A 14,970-nucleotide genomic window follows, 5' to 3' on the forward strand; every position below is an offset into this window, starting at 1 on the left:
GGTCCCGAACAGCCCGACTGAGCAGCCGGGTCACTTTTCAGTTTCACTTTAGAAGCGGCGGTCAGCTTTGACCACCGCTTCTAAAGGGTTAATACCGCACATCGCCGCGATCGGCGATGTGTGGTATTAGCCGCGGGTCCCGGCCGTTGATGATTTTTTAAATCAACTGGTGCCAGAAAGTTAAACAGATTTGTAAATTACTTCTATTAAAAAAAATCTTACTCTTTCCAGTACTTATTAGCTGCTGAATACTACAGAAGAAATTATTTTCTTTTTGGAACACAGAGCTCTCTGCTGACATCACGGACACAGTGCTCTCTGCTGACATCTCTGTCCATCTCTGTGCCACCGTAGTACCCCTTTAGGGTAGAGACGTGGCCTTTAAAGTCCCTAGATCTTAGTCTGATCGATCATCTGTGGGATATGCTGGAAAAAAAAGTCTGATGCATAGAGGCTGCAAAACATGTAAAAAAAATAGAAATATAATGGCAGCAGCACACTTGGTCAACAAAATGGAGGCTCTTAGCGCACTTTTTGATCAAAACATGTCCCCACCCCCATCCACCACATGGAGGTGGCCTCATATCGGATGGGACCCTAACACAAATTCTGAGCCTAACACTCATAACACTCACCTCTGCTGGGCATATAGCCTCTGACTGGGTGACATGTTGGATCCACTATCAATTGACTATCAATCAAAACCACCAATGCATAGAGGCTGCACCTCATAACTTACAGGACCTACAGGATCTGCTGATAACATTTCAGTGTCAGACACCGCAGGACACCTTCACAGGTCATGTAGAGTCCGTGCCTTGATGCAGTGTTTCCCAACCGGGGTGCCTTCAGCTGTTGCAAAACTGCAACTCCCAGCATGCCCGGACAGCCTTTGGCTGTCCGGGCATGCTGGAAGTTGTAGTTTTGCAACAGCTGGAGGCACCCAAGTTGGGAAACACAGTTTTCATGGGTCAGAGCTGTTTTGGTGGCACAAGGGACCTCTGCCAGATTGAAAGATTGTACACAAAATGCATAGTAAGATTTACAGTACATACAGTGGGGATCAAAAGTTTGGGCACCCAAGGTAAAAATTTGTATTAATGTGCATAAAGAAGCCAAGGAAAAGATGGAAAAATCTCCAAAGGCATCAAATTACAGATTAGACATTCTTATAATATGTTAACAAAAGTTAGATTTTATTTCCATCATTTACACTTTCAAAATAACAGAAAACAAAAAAATGGCGTCTGCAAAAGTTTGGGCACCCTGCAGAATTTATAGCAGGCACTGCCCCCTTTGCTGAGACCAGCCAGTGTCATGGATTGTTCTCAATCATCATCTGGGAAGACCAGGTGATGTCAATCTCAAAGGTTTTAAATGCCCAGACTCCTCTGATCTTGCCCCAACAATCAGCACCATGGGTTCTTCTAAGCAGTTGTCTAGAAATCTGAAACTGAAAATAGTTGACGCTCACAAAGCTGGAGAAGGCTATGAGAAGATAGCAAAACGTTTTCAGATGTCAATATCCTCTGTTCCGAATGTAATTAAGAAATGGCAGTCATCAGGAACAGTGGAAGTTAAAGCAAGATCCGGAAGACCAAGAAAAAGATCAGACAGAACAGCTTGCAGGATTGTGAGAAAAACTATTTAAAACCCACGTTTGACTACACAATCCCTCCAGAAAGATCTGGTAGACACTGGAGTTGTGGTACACTATTCCACTATAAAGAGATACTTGTACAAATATGGTCTTCATGGAAGAGTCATCAGAAGAAAACCTCTTCTACGTCCTCACCACAAAAATCAGCGTGTGAACTTTGCAAATGAACATATAGACAAGCCTGATGCATTTTGGAAACAAGTTCTGTGGACCAATGAGGTTAAATTGAACTTTTTGGCCGGAATGAGCAAAAGTACGTTTGGAGAAGAAGGGGAACAGAATTTAATGAAAAGAACCTCTGTCCAACTGTTAAGCATAGGGTGGATCAATCATGCTTTGGGGTTGTATTGCAGCCAGTGGCACAGGGAACATCTCGTGAGTAGAAGGAAAAATGGATTCAATAAAATTTCAGCAAATTTTGGATGCTAACTTGATGCCATCTGTGAAAAAGCTGAGGTTAAAGAGAGGATGGCTTCTACAAATGGATAATGATCCTAAACACACCTCAAAATCCACGGGGGATTACATCAAGAGGAGTAAACTAAAGGTTTTGCCATGGCCTTCACAATCTCCTGACCTCAACATAATTGAAAATCTATGGACAGACCTTAAAAGAGCAGTGCGTGACAGACAGCCCAGAAATCTCAAAGAACTGGAAGACTTTTGTAAGGAAGAATGGGCAAAGACACCTCAAACAAGAATTGAAAGACTCTTGGCTGGCTACAAAAAGCGTTTACAAGCTGTGATACTTGCCAAAGGGGGCAGTACAAGATATTAACTCTACAGGGTGCCCAAACTTTTGCAGACGCCATTTTTTTGTTTTCTGTTATTTTGAAAGTGTAAATGATGGAAATAAAATCTAACTTTTGTTGACATATTATAAGAATGTCTAATCTGTATTTTGCTGCCTTTTGGAGATTTTTCCATCTTTCCTTGGCTTCTTTATGCACATTAATACTAATTTTTACCTGGGGTGCCCAAACTTTTGATCCCCACTGTATATAGCATTTTTCTCATATCAGATCAATGACTATATTGCATTTGGCTACATAGTAAAAATGACATTTTTATAAAGTGCATACTTGGAGCATAGTCACAGCATGTAAACTGAATCAATATAAGCACTTTTAGTGTCTTTTCCCATAACCATAAAAATTGCAAAATAAAAACAACATTAGATCATTTAAAATAAAAAGGATTTATAAGCAAAACTGACTTAAAGGGGTAGTCCGGCAATTAGCTTCTTTTTAAAAACTAGTCAGGGAATGGTAAGGAAAAAAAAAAAGAATGCTCTCTTACCTTCTTCGCTCCTGCACCACCGTCGGTATAATGGAGCTCCGGTCTTTGCTGTTCGGCGTTTCTGGGTTTGGGGATGTGATGTCACACATCCGCTCAACCAATCAGCAGCTGAGGTGGCAAATCACTATAGCCGCTGCTTGGATGAGTAGACTTGTGATGTCACGTCACCAACCTCAGAAGTCACGTACAGCAGGGACCGGAGCTCCGTGGTCATCCCCTCCCTGACCAATTTTTAAAAGGAAGTTAGTTGCTGGATACCCTTTAATAAGATGGTTCTCGTTATATTTGTACTGGCATTGCCTAACACAGGTTTGGGCTATCATATGGTTAGTCTAAAACTAGTTCGGATGCTTTCACACTACAGAATTTCCAAGCGGAGAAATTCTGCTCGGATTGTTCCAATTGTTTTAAATGGGAGCACCCTGCTTACTGCTGAAATTCAAAATCTGTTTACATCTTTTTACATCTCCAAAAATGCCAAAAATTTTTTTGCACATTGACAAAGGGTACTGGCTGCCTATGAGCCTTTTAAGAAAGGTGCTAGGCCACTTATTGCCATGGGACCATTGTAAGTGGCCTTAGGCTGCTTTGACACTATAAAATTCATCAGTTTTAAAGATCCATCTGATGTTCCGTCATGAAAACCCTGCAAAACGGCCGTTAGAAAATCCCATTATAGTCTATGGGATTTTTACATTATCCGTTTTAATCCATTATAGTCCATTATTAATAACGGACGTTATTTTGTAATGGAAGATGGTAATGTGAGAAATAGTGCATGCACTATTTCTTCCATTCATTCTCCCATCACAAAATAACGTCCGTTATTAATAATGGACTATAATGGATTAAAACGGATAATGTAAAAATCCCATAGACTATAATGGGATTTTCTAACGGCCCTTTAACGGCTGATTTGCAGGGTTTCATGACGGAAGATCAGACGGATCTTTAAAAAGGATGAATTTTATAGTGTCAAAGCAGCCTTAGACTGGGAGAAATGTTTATTGTTTTATAAATATGTTGGACTGGGGCTTCCATGTTAGTTTACATTCTTTCTGAGACACCTTTCCCCTAGGTGGGAACCCATGATAGCGATGATCACAGCTGCTATGTGGCTGCTATAGGGAGGATGCCCCGTTCATTCATTCCATAGTGGGTGATACCCTAATTTATTTAAATGGCCAGTGTCATTTGCAAAAACTTTTTATATAATGTAGATAATAACATTATATTTATATTTGTAATATACATTGGTTAAAAAAAAAAAGTGTATATTTTTGGTTTCCTGCAGCTATTGGGTCAGTCTTGGCTGAGACAAAATACAGTTACAAGTATAAGGGCAGGACAAGCAGGGCTCTGTGGAGCATGTCATAGAGGCTCAGTGCACAGAGCCCTGCTTGTCCTCAGTGTACAGAGCCATGCTTGTCCTCAGTGTACAGAGCCCTGCTTGTCCTCAGTGCACAGAGCCCTGCTTGTCCTCAGTGTACAGAGCCCTGCTTGTCTTCAGCGTACAGAGCCCTGCTTGTCCTCAGTGTACAGAGCCCTGCTTGCCCTCAGAGCACAGAGCCCTGCTTGTCCTCAGTGTACAGAGCTCTGCTTGTCCTCAGTGCACAGAGCCCTGCTTGTCCTCAGTGTACAGAGCCCCGATTGTCCTCAGTGTACAGAGCCCTGCTGGTCGTCAGTGTACAGAGCCTTGCTGGTCCTCAGTGTACAGAGCTCTGCTTGTTCTCAATGCACAGAGCCCTGCTTGTCCTCAGTGCACAGAACCCTGCTTGTTCTCAGTGTACAGAGCCCTGCTTGTCCTCACTGTACAGAACCCTGCTTGCTCTCAGTGTACGGAGCCCTGCTTGTCCTCAAAGCACAGAGCCCTGCTTGTCCTCAGTGTACAGAGTCCTGCTTGTCCTCAGTGTACAGAGCCCTGCTTGTCCTCAGTGTACAGAGCCCTGCTTGTCCTCAGTGTACAGAGCCCTGCTTGTCCTCAGTGTACAGAGCCCCGCTTTTCCTCAGTGTACAGAGCCCTGCTTGTCCTCAGTGTACAGAGCCCTGCTTGTCCTCAGTGTACAGAGCCCTGCTTGTCCTCAGTGTACAGAGCCCTGCTTGTCCTCAGTGTACAGAGCCCTGCTTGTCCTCAGTGTACAGAGCCCTGCTTGTCCTCAGTGTACAGAGCCCTGCTTGTCCTCAGTGTACAGAGCCCTGCTTGTCCACCCTCACTTCCTGTATTTTGTCTCTGCACAGACAATAGCTGCAGAGAGAAAATTTTTTCAACCAAATTATACACATTTTGTCGATTACAAATATACATATAACGTGATGTGGTGAGGGTGTAATGAGTGCAGATGGAATTACCCGAGGGGCAGATGGCATTAACCCCTTGTGTTTGTGATGCCAGGGCGTGGTTTATCCTCTACACCAACCCTGAAGGAATACCGCTGGATCCCGGGCTGGGCAAATAATGACTTCGACACCAAGTTATGGAACAACGGCAGCTTTGTGCTCAGTGCACAGAGCCCTGCTTGTCCTCAGTGTACAGAGCCCTGCTTGTCTTCAGCGTACAGAGCCCTGCTTGTCCTCAGTGTACAGAGCCCTGCTTGCCCTCAGAGCACAGAGCCCTGCTTGTCCTCAGTGTACAGAGCTCTGCTTGTCCTCAGTGCACAGAGCCCTGCTTGTCCTCAGTGTACAGAGCCCCGATTGTCCTCAGTGTACAGAGCCCTGCTGGTCGTCAGTGTACAGAGCCTTGCTGGTCCTCAGTGTACAGAGCTCTGCTTGTTCTCAATGCACAGAGCCCTGCTTGTCCTCAGTGCACAGAACCCTGCTTGTTCTCAGTGTACAGAGCCCTGCTTGTCCTCACTGTACAGAACCCTGCTTGCTCTCAGTGTACGGAGCCCTGCTTGTCCTCAAAGCACAGAGCCCTGCTTGTCCTCAGTGTACAGAGTCCTGCTTGTCCTCAGTGTACAGAGCCCTGCTTGTCCTCAGTGTACAGAGCCCTGCTTGTCCTCAGTGTACAGAGCCCTGCTTGTCCTCAGTGTACAGAGCCCCGCTTTTCCTCAGTGTACAGAGCCCTGCTTGTCCTCAGTGTACAGAGCCCTGCTTGTCCTCAGTGTACAGAGCCCTGCTTGTCCTCAGTGTACAGAGCCCTGCTTGTCCTCAGTGTACAGAGCCCTGCTTGTCCTCAGTGTACAGAGCCCTGCTTGTCCTCAGTGTACAGAGCCCTGCTTGTCCTCAGTGTACAGAGCCCTGCTTGTCCACCCTCACTTCCTGTATTTTGTCTCTGCACAGACAATAGCTGCAGAGAGAAAATTTTTTCAACCAAATTATACACATTTTGTCGATTACAAATATACATATAACGTGATGTGGTGAGGGTGTAATGAGTGCAGATGGAATTACCCGAGGGGCAGATGGCATTAACCCCTTGTGTTTGTGATGCCAGGGCGTGGTTTATCCTCTACACCAACCCTGAAGGAATACCGCTGGATCCCGGGCTGGGCAAATAATGACTTCGACACCAAGTTATGGAACAACGGCAGCTTTACTGAGTCAGATAGATCTAACAGTCTATACAGCTTGGCTAGGCCCAAAGAGGTGACCAGTGACTTCAGAGACCTCAGGGCTTGCTGGGACTTATGGTGGACTGGGACAATTTGATGTAGGCCACGCTGACTTGAGACAAGCTGACTTGGACTGACTTGACTGAGACTGACCATACCCTGTTTGTAGCTTACCAGGTTCTGACTTGGACCTGGGGAGTAGTTGGCTTGTGGATCCGTGGCTGCGTGGTAGACTTTGGCCTCCTCTGGACTCCAGACACACACCTAGGACTTGACCTTACTGCAACTCAGCTAAGCAGGAACTAAGAGAGAGAAGAGACTCATCCCAGGGCTTTTATGGGGGAGACTCTGGTGGGGTCACATTGGTCACCCTTAGGTCACCTGGTCACTCATACCTTCTGAGTAACAATCACATGACAACTCACATGACAACTGATGATCACATGTTAACCTTTGTTAAAGATACAAAGCATAGAGGATAATATACAATTACAGTAGAACAGATGCGGGGGGTGAAATGGTGGCCCAAAGGACACTGCAGGGAGGCTACCTGACAGAGCAGCAAGGGTAAAGGGTAACAACTCCCATACTGGGCCACCACAGTGACCTGGAACTGCCATGCAGTGATGCCTCCCATCTGCTATCCTTTCAGTTTTCGTTCATTGCCCCTGCTTTACAGTGGTCCCAGTGATTTTCCTGGACCTCGGCTCCAATTATCTCCAGGATTACTCCAGTGATCCAATCCCCAACCTGAAATGACACATAACAGAAAACAATAGATTTCATTCGACCATACAATGTTTGGCTATAGATGGAACGTCCCTCTCAGTGTACAATATTTACTAAGCTTTCTGTTTGTGCTCAGGAGCGCCGCACCTTGGAGAGGACAGGCAGCCAGCCGCTCATTCCATCTCTCCAACTACAAGAGAATACTCTATACGGCACCAGCAAGGAGGCTTCAGCAGGTGAGGACAGACACCAGGTCACGTCATTATGTGAGGAGATAGAAACAGGTCAGAAGACAGGAGAAGGTGCATTATTTTACATACATAGGAAACTAGTGAGTACGAGAATCATTTGATGTGGTAGTGAAGATCTTTGAGCTGGAGATGACAAGGTGGCGTTCAGCAGGTGTGGAAGGAAATGCTGTGCTGGGAGCTCGTAATAAGCGGAGTATAGACATTGCATCTGCAGATGAGGCACGGCGGGGTGTAACAGAGGATGGCATCATTATTGGGCATGAGATGGGTGGTTTAGCAGAAGCTGAACTATGCTGTATTTTCCTTCTGTCTCAGATGTACAAGGACAATGTCCAGATTAAAAGAGGCTCTGCACCAATACATTTTTTTCATATTATTATTATTTAAAAAAATAAAAATCACAAAAGCAAACAGAACATATCGTAACAGAGAATAGTGCTCATAGGACTCATTGGGCACTAATGCAGTTTAAATAAATATGGCCTGATGCCATTTTTTGAGAAGGGATATCTACTGTACAGATTCCATAGACCCTAAAAAAAAAACTAAAAAGACTGACTAATTAAGTATTGACCCAGACCCTCTAAAAAGTATGGACACCATACAAGACTGTAAAATAAATACAGTTTCCCTAAATAAATACAAACCCTAGACAAGACCATCCTAAAAAGTATAAACTTCTGAATCTTTGAAAAATACAGAGTCCAGGCCCATTAAAGTAACTCAGATCCTGGATGGAAAAAAAATACCCCCTACAAAAATAAATATAGACCAGACCCCTATACTATTAAAGACCCCAAACTAGATGAGCTGTTTCCAGACTTCAGACCAGAAGTTTTCTTGTTCATAGGCCCAAAAATAGATCCTAATTTACCATTTACAGACCTCCTCATATCCCAAAAAAGACCACCTAAAAATACAGACCCCAGACCAGACCTCCTTGAAATGACAGACTCCTGACTCCTTAAAAGTAGAGATCTTTGACCAGACCCTTAAAATAATGCAGTCCCCAGACTCTCTAAATGGGATAGTCAGGAGATAAAAAAAAAATGTATTTAAATCAATTGGTGGCAGAAAGATAAACAGATTTGTAAATTTCTTCTATTTAATAATCTTAATCCTTCCAGTACTTATCAGCTGCTGTATGCTCCACAGGAAGTTGTGTAGTTCTTTCCATTCTGACCACAGTGCTCTCTGCTGACACTTCTGTCCATGTCAGGAACTGTCCAGAGCAGGGGCAAATCCCCATAGCAAATCTCTCCTGCTCCGGACAGTTCCTGACACAGTCAGACAGTTCCGGTGTTTGGACAATAAAGAACCATACAATTTCCTGTGAAGCATACAGCAGCTGAAAAGTACTGGAAGGAATAAAATTTTCAAATAAAAGTAGTTTACAAATCTGTATAATTTTCCATCATCAGTTGATTTGAGAATATATATATATATATATATATATATATATATATATTTACTCTGGAGTACCCATTTAAGAACACAAGCCTAGCCCAGAGTAACTAAATTATCACAGACCCAGACCAGATTTCTTAAAAATAATGCCCAAACCAGGGGTAGACCCCAGTTTACCCCTTTACAAACCAAAGACCAGATGTTTAGATACTCACCTCTTCCAGTTCCTCTGCTTCTTTCTGCTTTTCAGAGCAGCTGCAGCTCAGAAGCTTTAATTTATATCTCTGAATCTGTGTCAAACTGGTTACAGGGATACTTTTTTTTTTTTTAACTTCACATAGTCCAAAAACATTTCAACAAATAAGCCAATGCTCTCCAATGGTTACTGGGACTTATGCAAGTGTAGGCATTGTGCATAGGGATATGAATTATACTGGAACTTTATCAAAAATACACATTCATTATTTAGAATTCTTCATTAAGAGATTGAGCCAAGCAAAACAGGTACCGTATATACTCGAGTATAAGCCGACCCGAATATAAGCCAAGGCTCCTAATTTCACCCCAAAGCCCCAGGAAAAGTTATTGACTGGAATATAAGCCTAGGGTGGGAAATACATCATCCCCCCCATGTCATCATCCAGACCCCCGTCATCATCCCCCCCCCTTCATCATCACCGCCTGTTAATCCCTTCATCAGTGGTCTTCAACCTGCGGACCTCCAACTCCCAGCATGCCCGGACAGCCATCGTTTTCTACTCACCTCCCCTCGGTGGGAAGGAAGGGTGAGCTGGTCCGGGCCATCTATGCTGCAGGGACCATCCGGTGGGGAGGGTTAGTCATTGGGGGCTGTCCATTTTTACCGGGGGCCCTCTTCTCCCCGCTCCGGGCCTGCCCCGGACTAGTGGCGTTGCCTTGACGACGACGCACAGGGACATGCATGCGCGTCCCTGTGCGTCATCGTCAAGGCAACGTCACTAGTCTGGGGCTGGGCCCGGAGCGCGGAGAAGAGGGCCCCCCCGGTGAAAATGGAAAGCCCGGAACGACTAACCCTCCCCACCGGACGGTCCCTGCAGTATAGATGCCTAGGACCAGCTCACCCTTCCTTCCCACTGAGGGGAGGTGAGTAGAAAACTAAAGGGGGGGGGGGGTCTGGATGATGAGGAAGGCCGCAGTGGTCTTCAACCTGCAGACCTCCAGAGGTTTCAAAACTACAACTCCCAGCATGCCCGGACAGCCGATGGCTGTCCGGGCATGCTGGGAGTTGTAGTTTTGCAACATCTGGAGGTCCGCAGGTTGAAGACCACTGAGAAGTGATTGACAGGCGGAGAGTTCAATTGAGTATAAGCCGAGGGAGGTGTTTTCAGCACGAAAAATCGTGCTGAAAAACTCGGCTTATACTCGAGTATATATGGTAATACAAAACGTGTCCATGTGATATGGCACATTTTCCCATGACGGACTTATTCTTGCCTATACTCTAACCAAAACCTGGAAAAATAGACTTTGCATCATTCTTGAACACAACACCTCAAAAAAAAACTTTTGCTGAAAATGTTTGTGTGAGGTTAATGTGGCTTCTTGTCCGTAGGTGGCCAGTTTGCAGTGAGGGTGAGGCAGACAGAAGCTTCATCTCGCTGTGGTCTCTCCGGTATGTACACGCTTGTAGCTGAAGACAAATGTCTTTCTCTGAGAGATCGCCAAACGGGAAATGTGCTCTTCAGCTGGCCTTATCCATATCTCAGGAGGTTTGGAAGAGACAAGGTAATGCCGTCCATTCTATGCTGTTCTTCCTAAAGGGATATGAAAATGCTTTCTGTGATCAGTATACCAAGAAAAGGATGACTGTAATGTCCTTCAAGAACATAATTGACAGGAAGACAAGAGAAATGCTTTGCTTGTGTTGGTGGATCTGTGTTAGAGGTGGAACCCTGAAATGGTTTAAGCTGTCCCTGCGATCAGTTGATCGCCGAGTGTTTAGATTTAGCCCCCCCACCACCACCACTGTAAGGGTCTATTCACACGGCAGAATTTCCGATTGCGGAATTCTGCCTCAAATCAAAGCCCATAGACTTCTATGGGATTCCGCACTCCCATCCACACTTCTGCAAGCGCAAGCGGAAATTCAGAAGTGTGAATGAGAGTGCGGAATCCCATAGAAGTCTATGGGCTTTGATTTGAGACGGAAATCTAAAAGCGGAATTCCACAAGCGGAAATTCTGAATTCTAGAAACCTTGTCATAGGTAGCTGCAGCCAGTCATACATTTCCTTGGCAGTAGCTCAGATGAATAAGCATTTATGTAATACATTTATTGACCAGGTCCAAAGACCACTTTGTTAGTGGCTCTTAGCTTTGATGAATATGGGTGGAAGGGGGGGGGGGCTTAGATGATGGTTCCAAGTGTTCTTGGATTTATATAAAGTTAATGGGTTTTCCTTTGAGAAAAAATATTTACCAAATGAGCATTACTCATCTCATTCCCCCACTGCGACCCTTTCAACAGCTGATTTCCAGTTTGTGGTCCCATTTAGAACACACATGAAATGACTAAAAATGTCAATCATTGGCCATAGTGGTGACTCACCTCAGCCCCTGATTAGATAAACTCACATTTATTGTGTGTCAAGATGGGACCAAGAAGTAAAGATCAGCAGTAGATCTGATGGGTATTAGGATGGCAGGACTAAAGGGGGAGCTTTGAGTTAAAGGGGTTATCACAAGTGTAAACATTCTGATTTATGGGGCCCCCACCGATCATTAGAATGTAGGTCAATAGTCTACCGAGTGAATAGAGTGGTAGTACACATGGTCGGCCATCACTAATTTTCTCTTAGTTGGGTTTCCGAACATTGCTGACTTTAGCACTCGGCAATTTTGGGAAGTCCCATAAATAGATAATAGAGCGTTGGCCGAGCATGTACACTGAGTCTCCATTCACTTGGCAGACAATAGACATCTGTTCTCATGATTTATAAAGGTTCCTAAAGGTCAGACCCCCACGATCAGCTAGTTATCCCCTATCCTATAGCTAGGGCATATCTTTGCATCTTTTGATACCCTTTTAACAGAATACAGTTGACACACTAAACTCTATACTAAAATAGTGTGCAGCATTATCACCATGGGAAGTTGAGATAGCCAGGCAAAGAGCCATTCTTAAAGTGGTACTTCACTGCCCCAATGCTGGGTGTGGGCGTCGTGACGTCACGGCCACATCCCTTGTGATGTCACGCCACGCCCCTTCAATGCAAGTCTATGGGAGGGGGCGTGGCAGCCGCCAAGCCCCCTCCCATAGAATTGCATTGAGGGGGCGTGGTGCAACTATCGAAGCCCGCACCCAGTGTTCAGAACAAAATGTTCCGAACGCTGAGGTCAGCGGAGTGGAAATCATATACATTATATCTTGCTGAACATTAAAATAACTGTATACACATACTGAGAACATCTAGTAGTTTACAATATTATTATACCTGCTTCCTCCATGGTCAGAGACTTATATTAATACTTCTAATCCCCTTCTACCAACAGACCATGTTTTCTTTTGAAGCTGGCCGGCGTTGTGCTTCAGGAGAAGGCAACTTTGAGTTCGAAACATCCCATGGAAGTCACATTTTCCAGTCCATTGAAGCTGCCATTAAAGCAAGTCACATTGATTCCCCAGCTGTCCATGAACAGCATCACGAGGATGGCTTCAATCTACCACGTCAACCAGTCCGATCTGCTTCTCTAGCGGGGGTCCCTACACAGTCAACTCTTCCCAAGAACAATACACTTGCCAACCAACCCATTCCCGAGAGTGAATATGCCGTGCCTTTTGATAAAGTGGCACAAAATCTTTTGGCTACAGGCTTCGGAGGTCTTCTCGGACCAAATGTTCCCCCACAGGCAAAAACAAGAAAGTTTCGCAAACCTGAGCATATTTACGATGAGCCAGAACTTGCTCCAGTGTATGATGAGCCTGAAGGAATCAGGGTGGATGCTTGGAAAAGTCAAGCCACTGATGCCCATGAGATTGGGTATGAATATCCATATTTACCAGGATGGGATGATTATGCAGTGCCCAGGGGAGCAGGAAAGACCTGTCAAGTGGAGGGGAAAGAAGAGGAGGAAGAGTGGGGAGCAAAGGGTACCAAGGAAAGGGAATATGACAATATTACATTACGGGGGGCAAAGGAGAGCTGAAGATCTTTCTCCAAATATTTTATAGACCCTACTTTCCACCCATACTACTGAAGTTTCAAAAACTAAAAAAAAGTGTTAGGTACGAAAATTTGTGCACAGACCTTTTTGCTCATAAATTTGATTGTTGCTACACGATTTATTGGGTGACCTTCACGTACTGTACTATAACATAACTGGACTATCTTCAAAACAAGAGACTGGCTGGATTGAGCTTACATCCTCTTATTATTTGTGCTTTCATTACTGAAGTCTCTTTAATGGGTTGGACTTTGACTTACAGGATAGCTACCAATAGGTGGCACTAAAGAGAGTTTTCTTCTTTCTAGAGGAATGCAAATTTGCATACTCTTTCTCCTTACACATTTCCTGATAGACTCCGTACACCAGTTGAATCTCCTCAAATAAAACCAAACCCCTCCCAATACACGCTCCCAAGAACTACATCAAAGGCAACTCACCAGTCCACCCAATCACCTACTCTGTACTAAAAAAGGACAAAATCTCTTTTACTCATGGAGCATTGCCTGTAAGAATCCATACACCAGCTGGATCTCGTTAAAGAGGTAGTCCACCCCTAGAAATCTTATCCCCTATCTAAAGGATAGGGGATAAGATGTCTGATCACGGGGGCTCTGCCGCTGGAACCCCAGCACCCGGTGTTCGTTTAGAACACTGGATGCGGTCAGCTGGGGGTCATGATGTCACGGCCATGCCCCACGTGACATCACACCACACACCCTCAATGCAAGTCTATGGGAGGGGGCGTGGTGGCCGCCACGCCCCCTCCCATAGACTTGCATTGAGGGGGGTGGTGTGAAGTCATGAGGAACGTGGCCATGACGTCACGACCCTCCGCCACCTGCTCCAAGCGTTCGGAACAAAATGTTCCGAACTCTGGGGCAGTGGAGTACCCCTTTTAATGATTTGATTTCCAGATAGATATTTTTAGCTTGGACAGTGAGATAATCCACACCCAATGACTAAAGCTGTACAGTACATTACAAAACCTTGAATGTTCACTGTTACATTAGGCTTCATTGAGCCCACCAAAGGGCATCATTTGAGGGTCTAAGGTCCATCTGTACAGAACATGACCAATATCCACTGTTAATTGCAATGTAAATCAATCCATAATTGGCTCCAAATGGGGTTCTCTTATGGTTAAACTGTGGGCCTTATTGTTACAGCCTGGGCCCACTGCAAAATCCTCTTGTATTCAGGTGTGCTAGTCTTGCTCTAGCTATTATTTTGCCTTGTTATTACTATTTCATGATTTTTTGGTCAGGGTATTCATATTTCAAGACCCAACATATGATTCAAAGTTGACAACCATGCCACCAGAGCTGCACTGGGATGTTATCCCTGTTGATGGCTTGGAAAATACAGCTTAGAACAGATACCGTATTTAAAGGGGTACTCCACTGGCCAGCGTTCAGAAATAAATGTTCCAAACGCTGTTTTCGCGCTGCGGGGGTTTCCACGGCCCCTCAGTGCAAGTCTATTGGTGGGGCCCCCCGCACAGTCTTGCATTGAGGGGGCGTGGCCGATCCCCGCAGCGCGAAAACAATGTTCAGAAAATTTACTTCCAAACGCTGGCCAGTGGAGTACCCCTTTAAAGGGGTATTCCAGGATCTTTATTCTGTAGCCTTTGAGCCCATAATACCAAATTATAATACTGTGTAATACTCTTCTATTAATTCCATGCGCCCAATTGTCCCGTTTTCTGGTTAGTTTTTATTAGGAATTTTTAAGTATAAGTTAATACAATATACAGTGGGGATCAAAAGTTTGGGCACCCCAGGTAAAAATTTGCATTAATGTGCATAAAGAAGCCAAGGAAAGATGGAAAAAACTCCAAAGGGCATCAAATTACAGATTAGACATTCTTA

At 44.7% G+C, this 14,970-nt stretch overlaps 1 protein-coding gene across 9 annotated transcripts in view; it reads left to right on the forward strand.

Moving 5' to 3' along the window:
* The window catches only part of DOK2 (docking protein 2), an 83,333-nt gene extending 69,532 nt beyond the window's left edge, over nt 1–13,801 (forward strand). For all 9 annotated transcript variants that reach the window (XM_056571105.1, XM_056571106.1, XM_056571101.1 and 6 more), the window contains 3 exons: nt 7,376–7,475; nt 10,489–10,661; nt 12,428–13,801. In XM_056571105.1, the coding sequence (XP_056427080.1) occupies nt 7,376–7,475; nt 10,489–10,661; nt 12,428–13,081 (927 nt within the window). In that variant the 3' untranslated portion in view covers nt 13,082–13,801. The remainder of the gene's footprint in view (nt 1–7,375; nt 7,476–10,488; nt 10,662–12,427) is intronic.
* The last annotated feature ends 1,169 nt before the right edge of the window (nt 13,802–14,970 follow it).

The sequence above is a fragment of the Hyla sarda genome, chromosome 4 (assembly GCF_029499605.1).
Source record: "Hyla sarda isolate aHylSar1 chromosome 4, aHylSar1.hap1, whole genome shotgun sequence".
Taxonomy (NCBI): Eukaryota; Metazoa; Chordata; class Amphibia; order Anura; family Hylidae; genus Hyla; species Hyla sarda.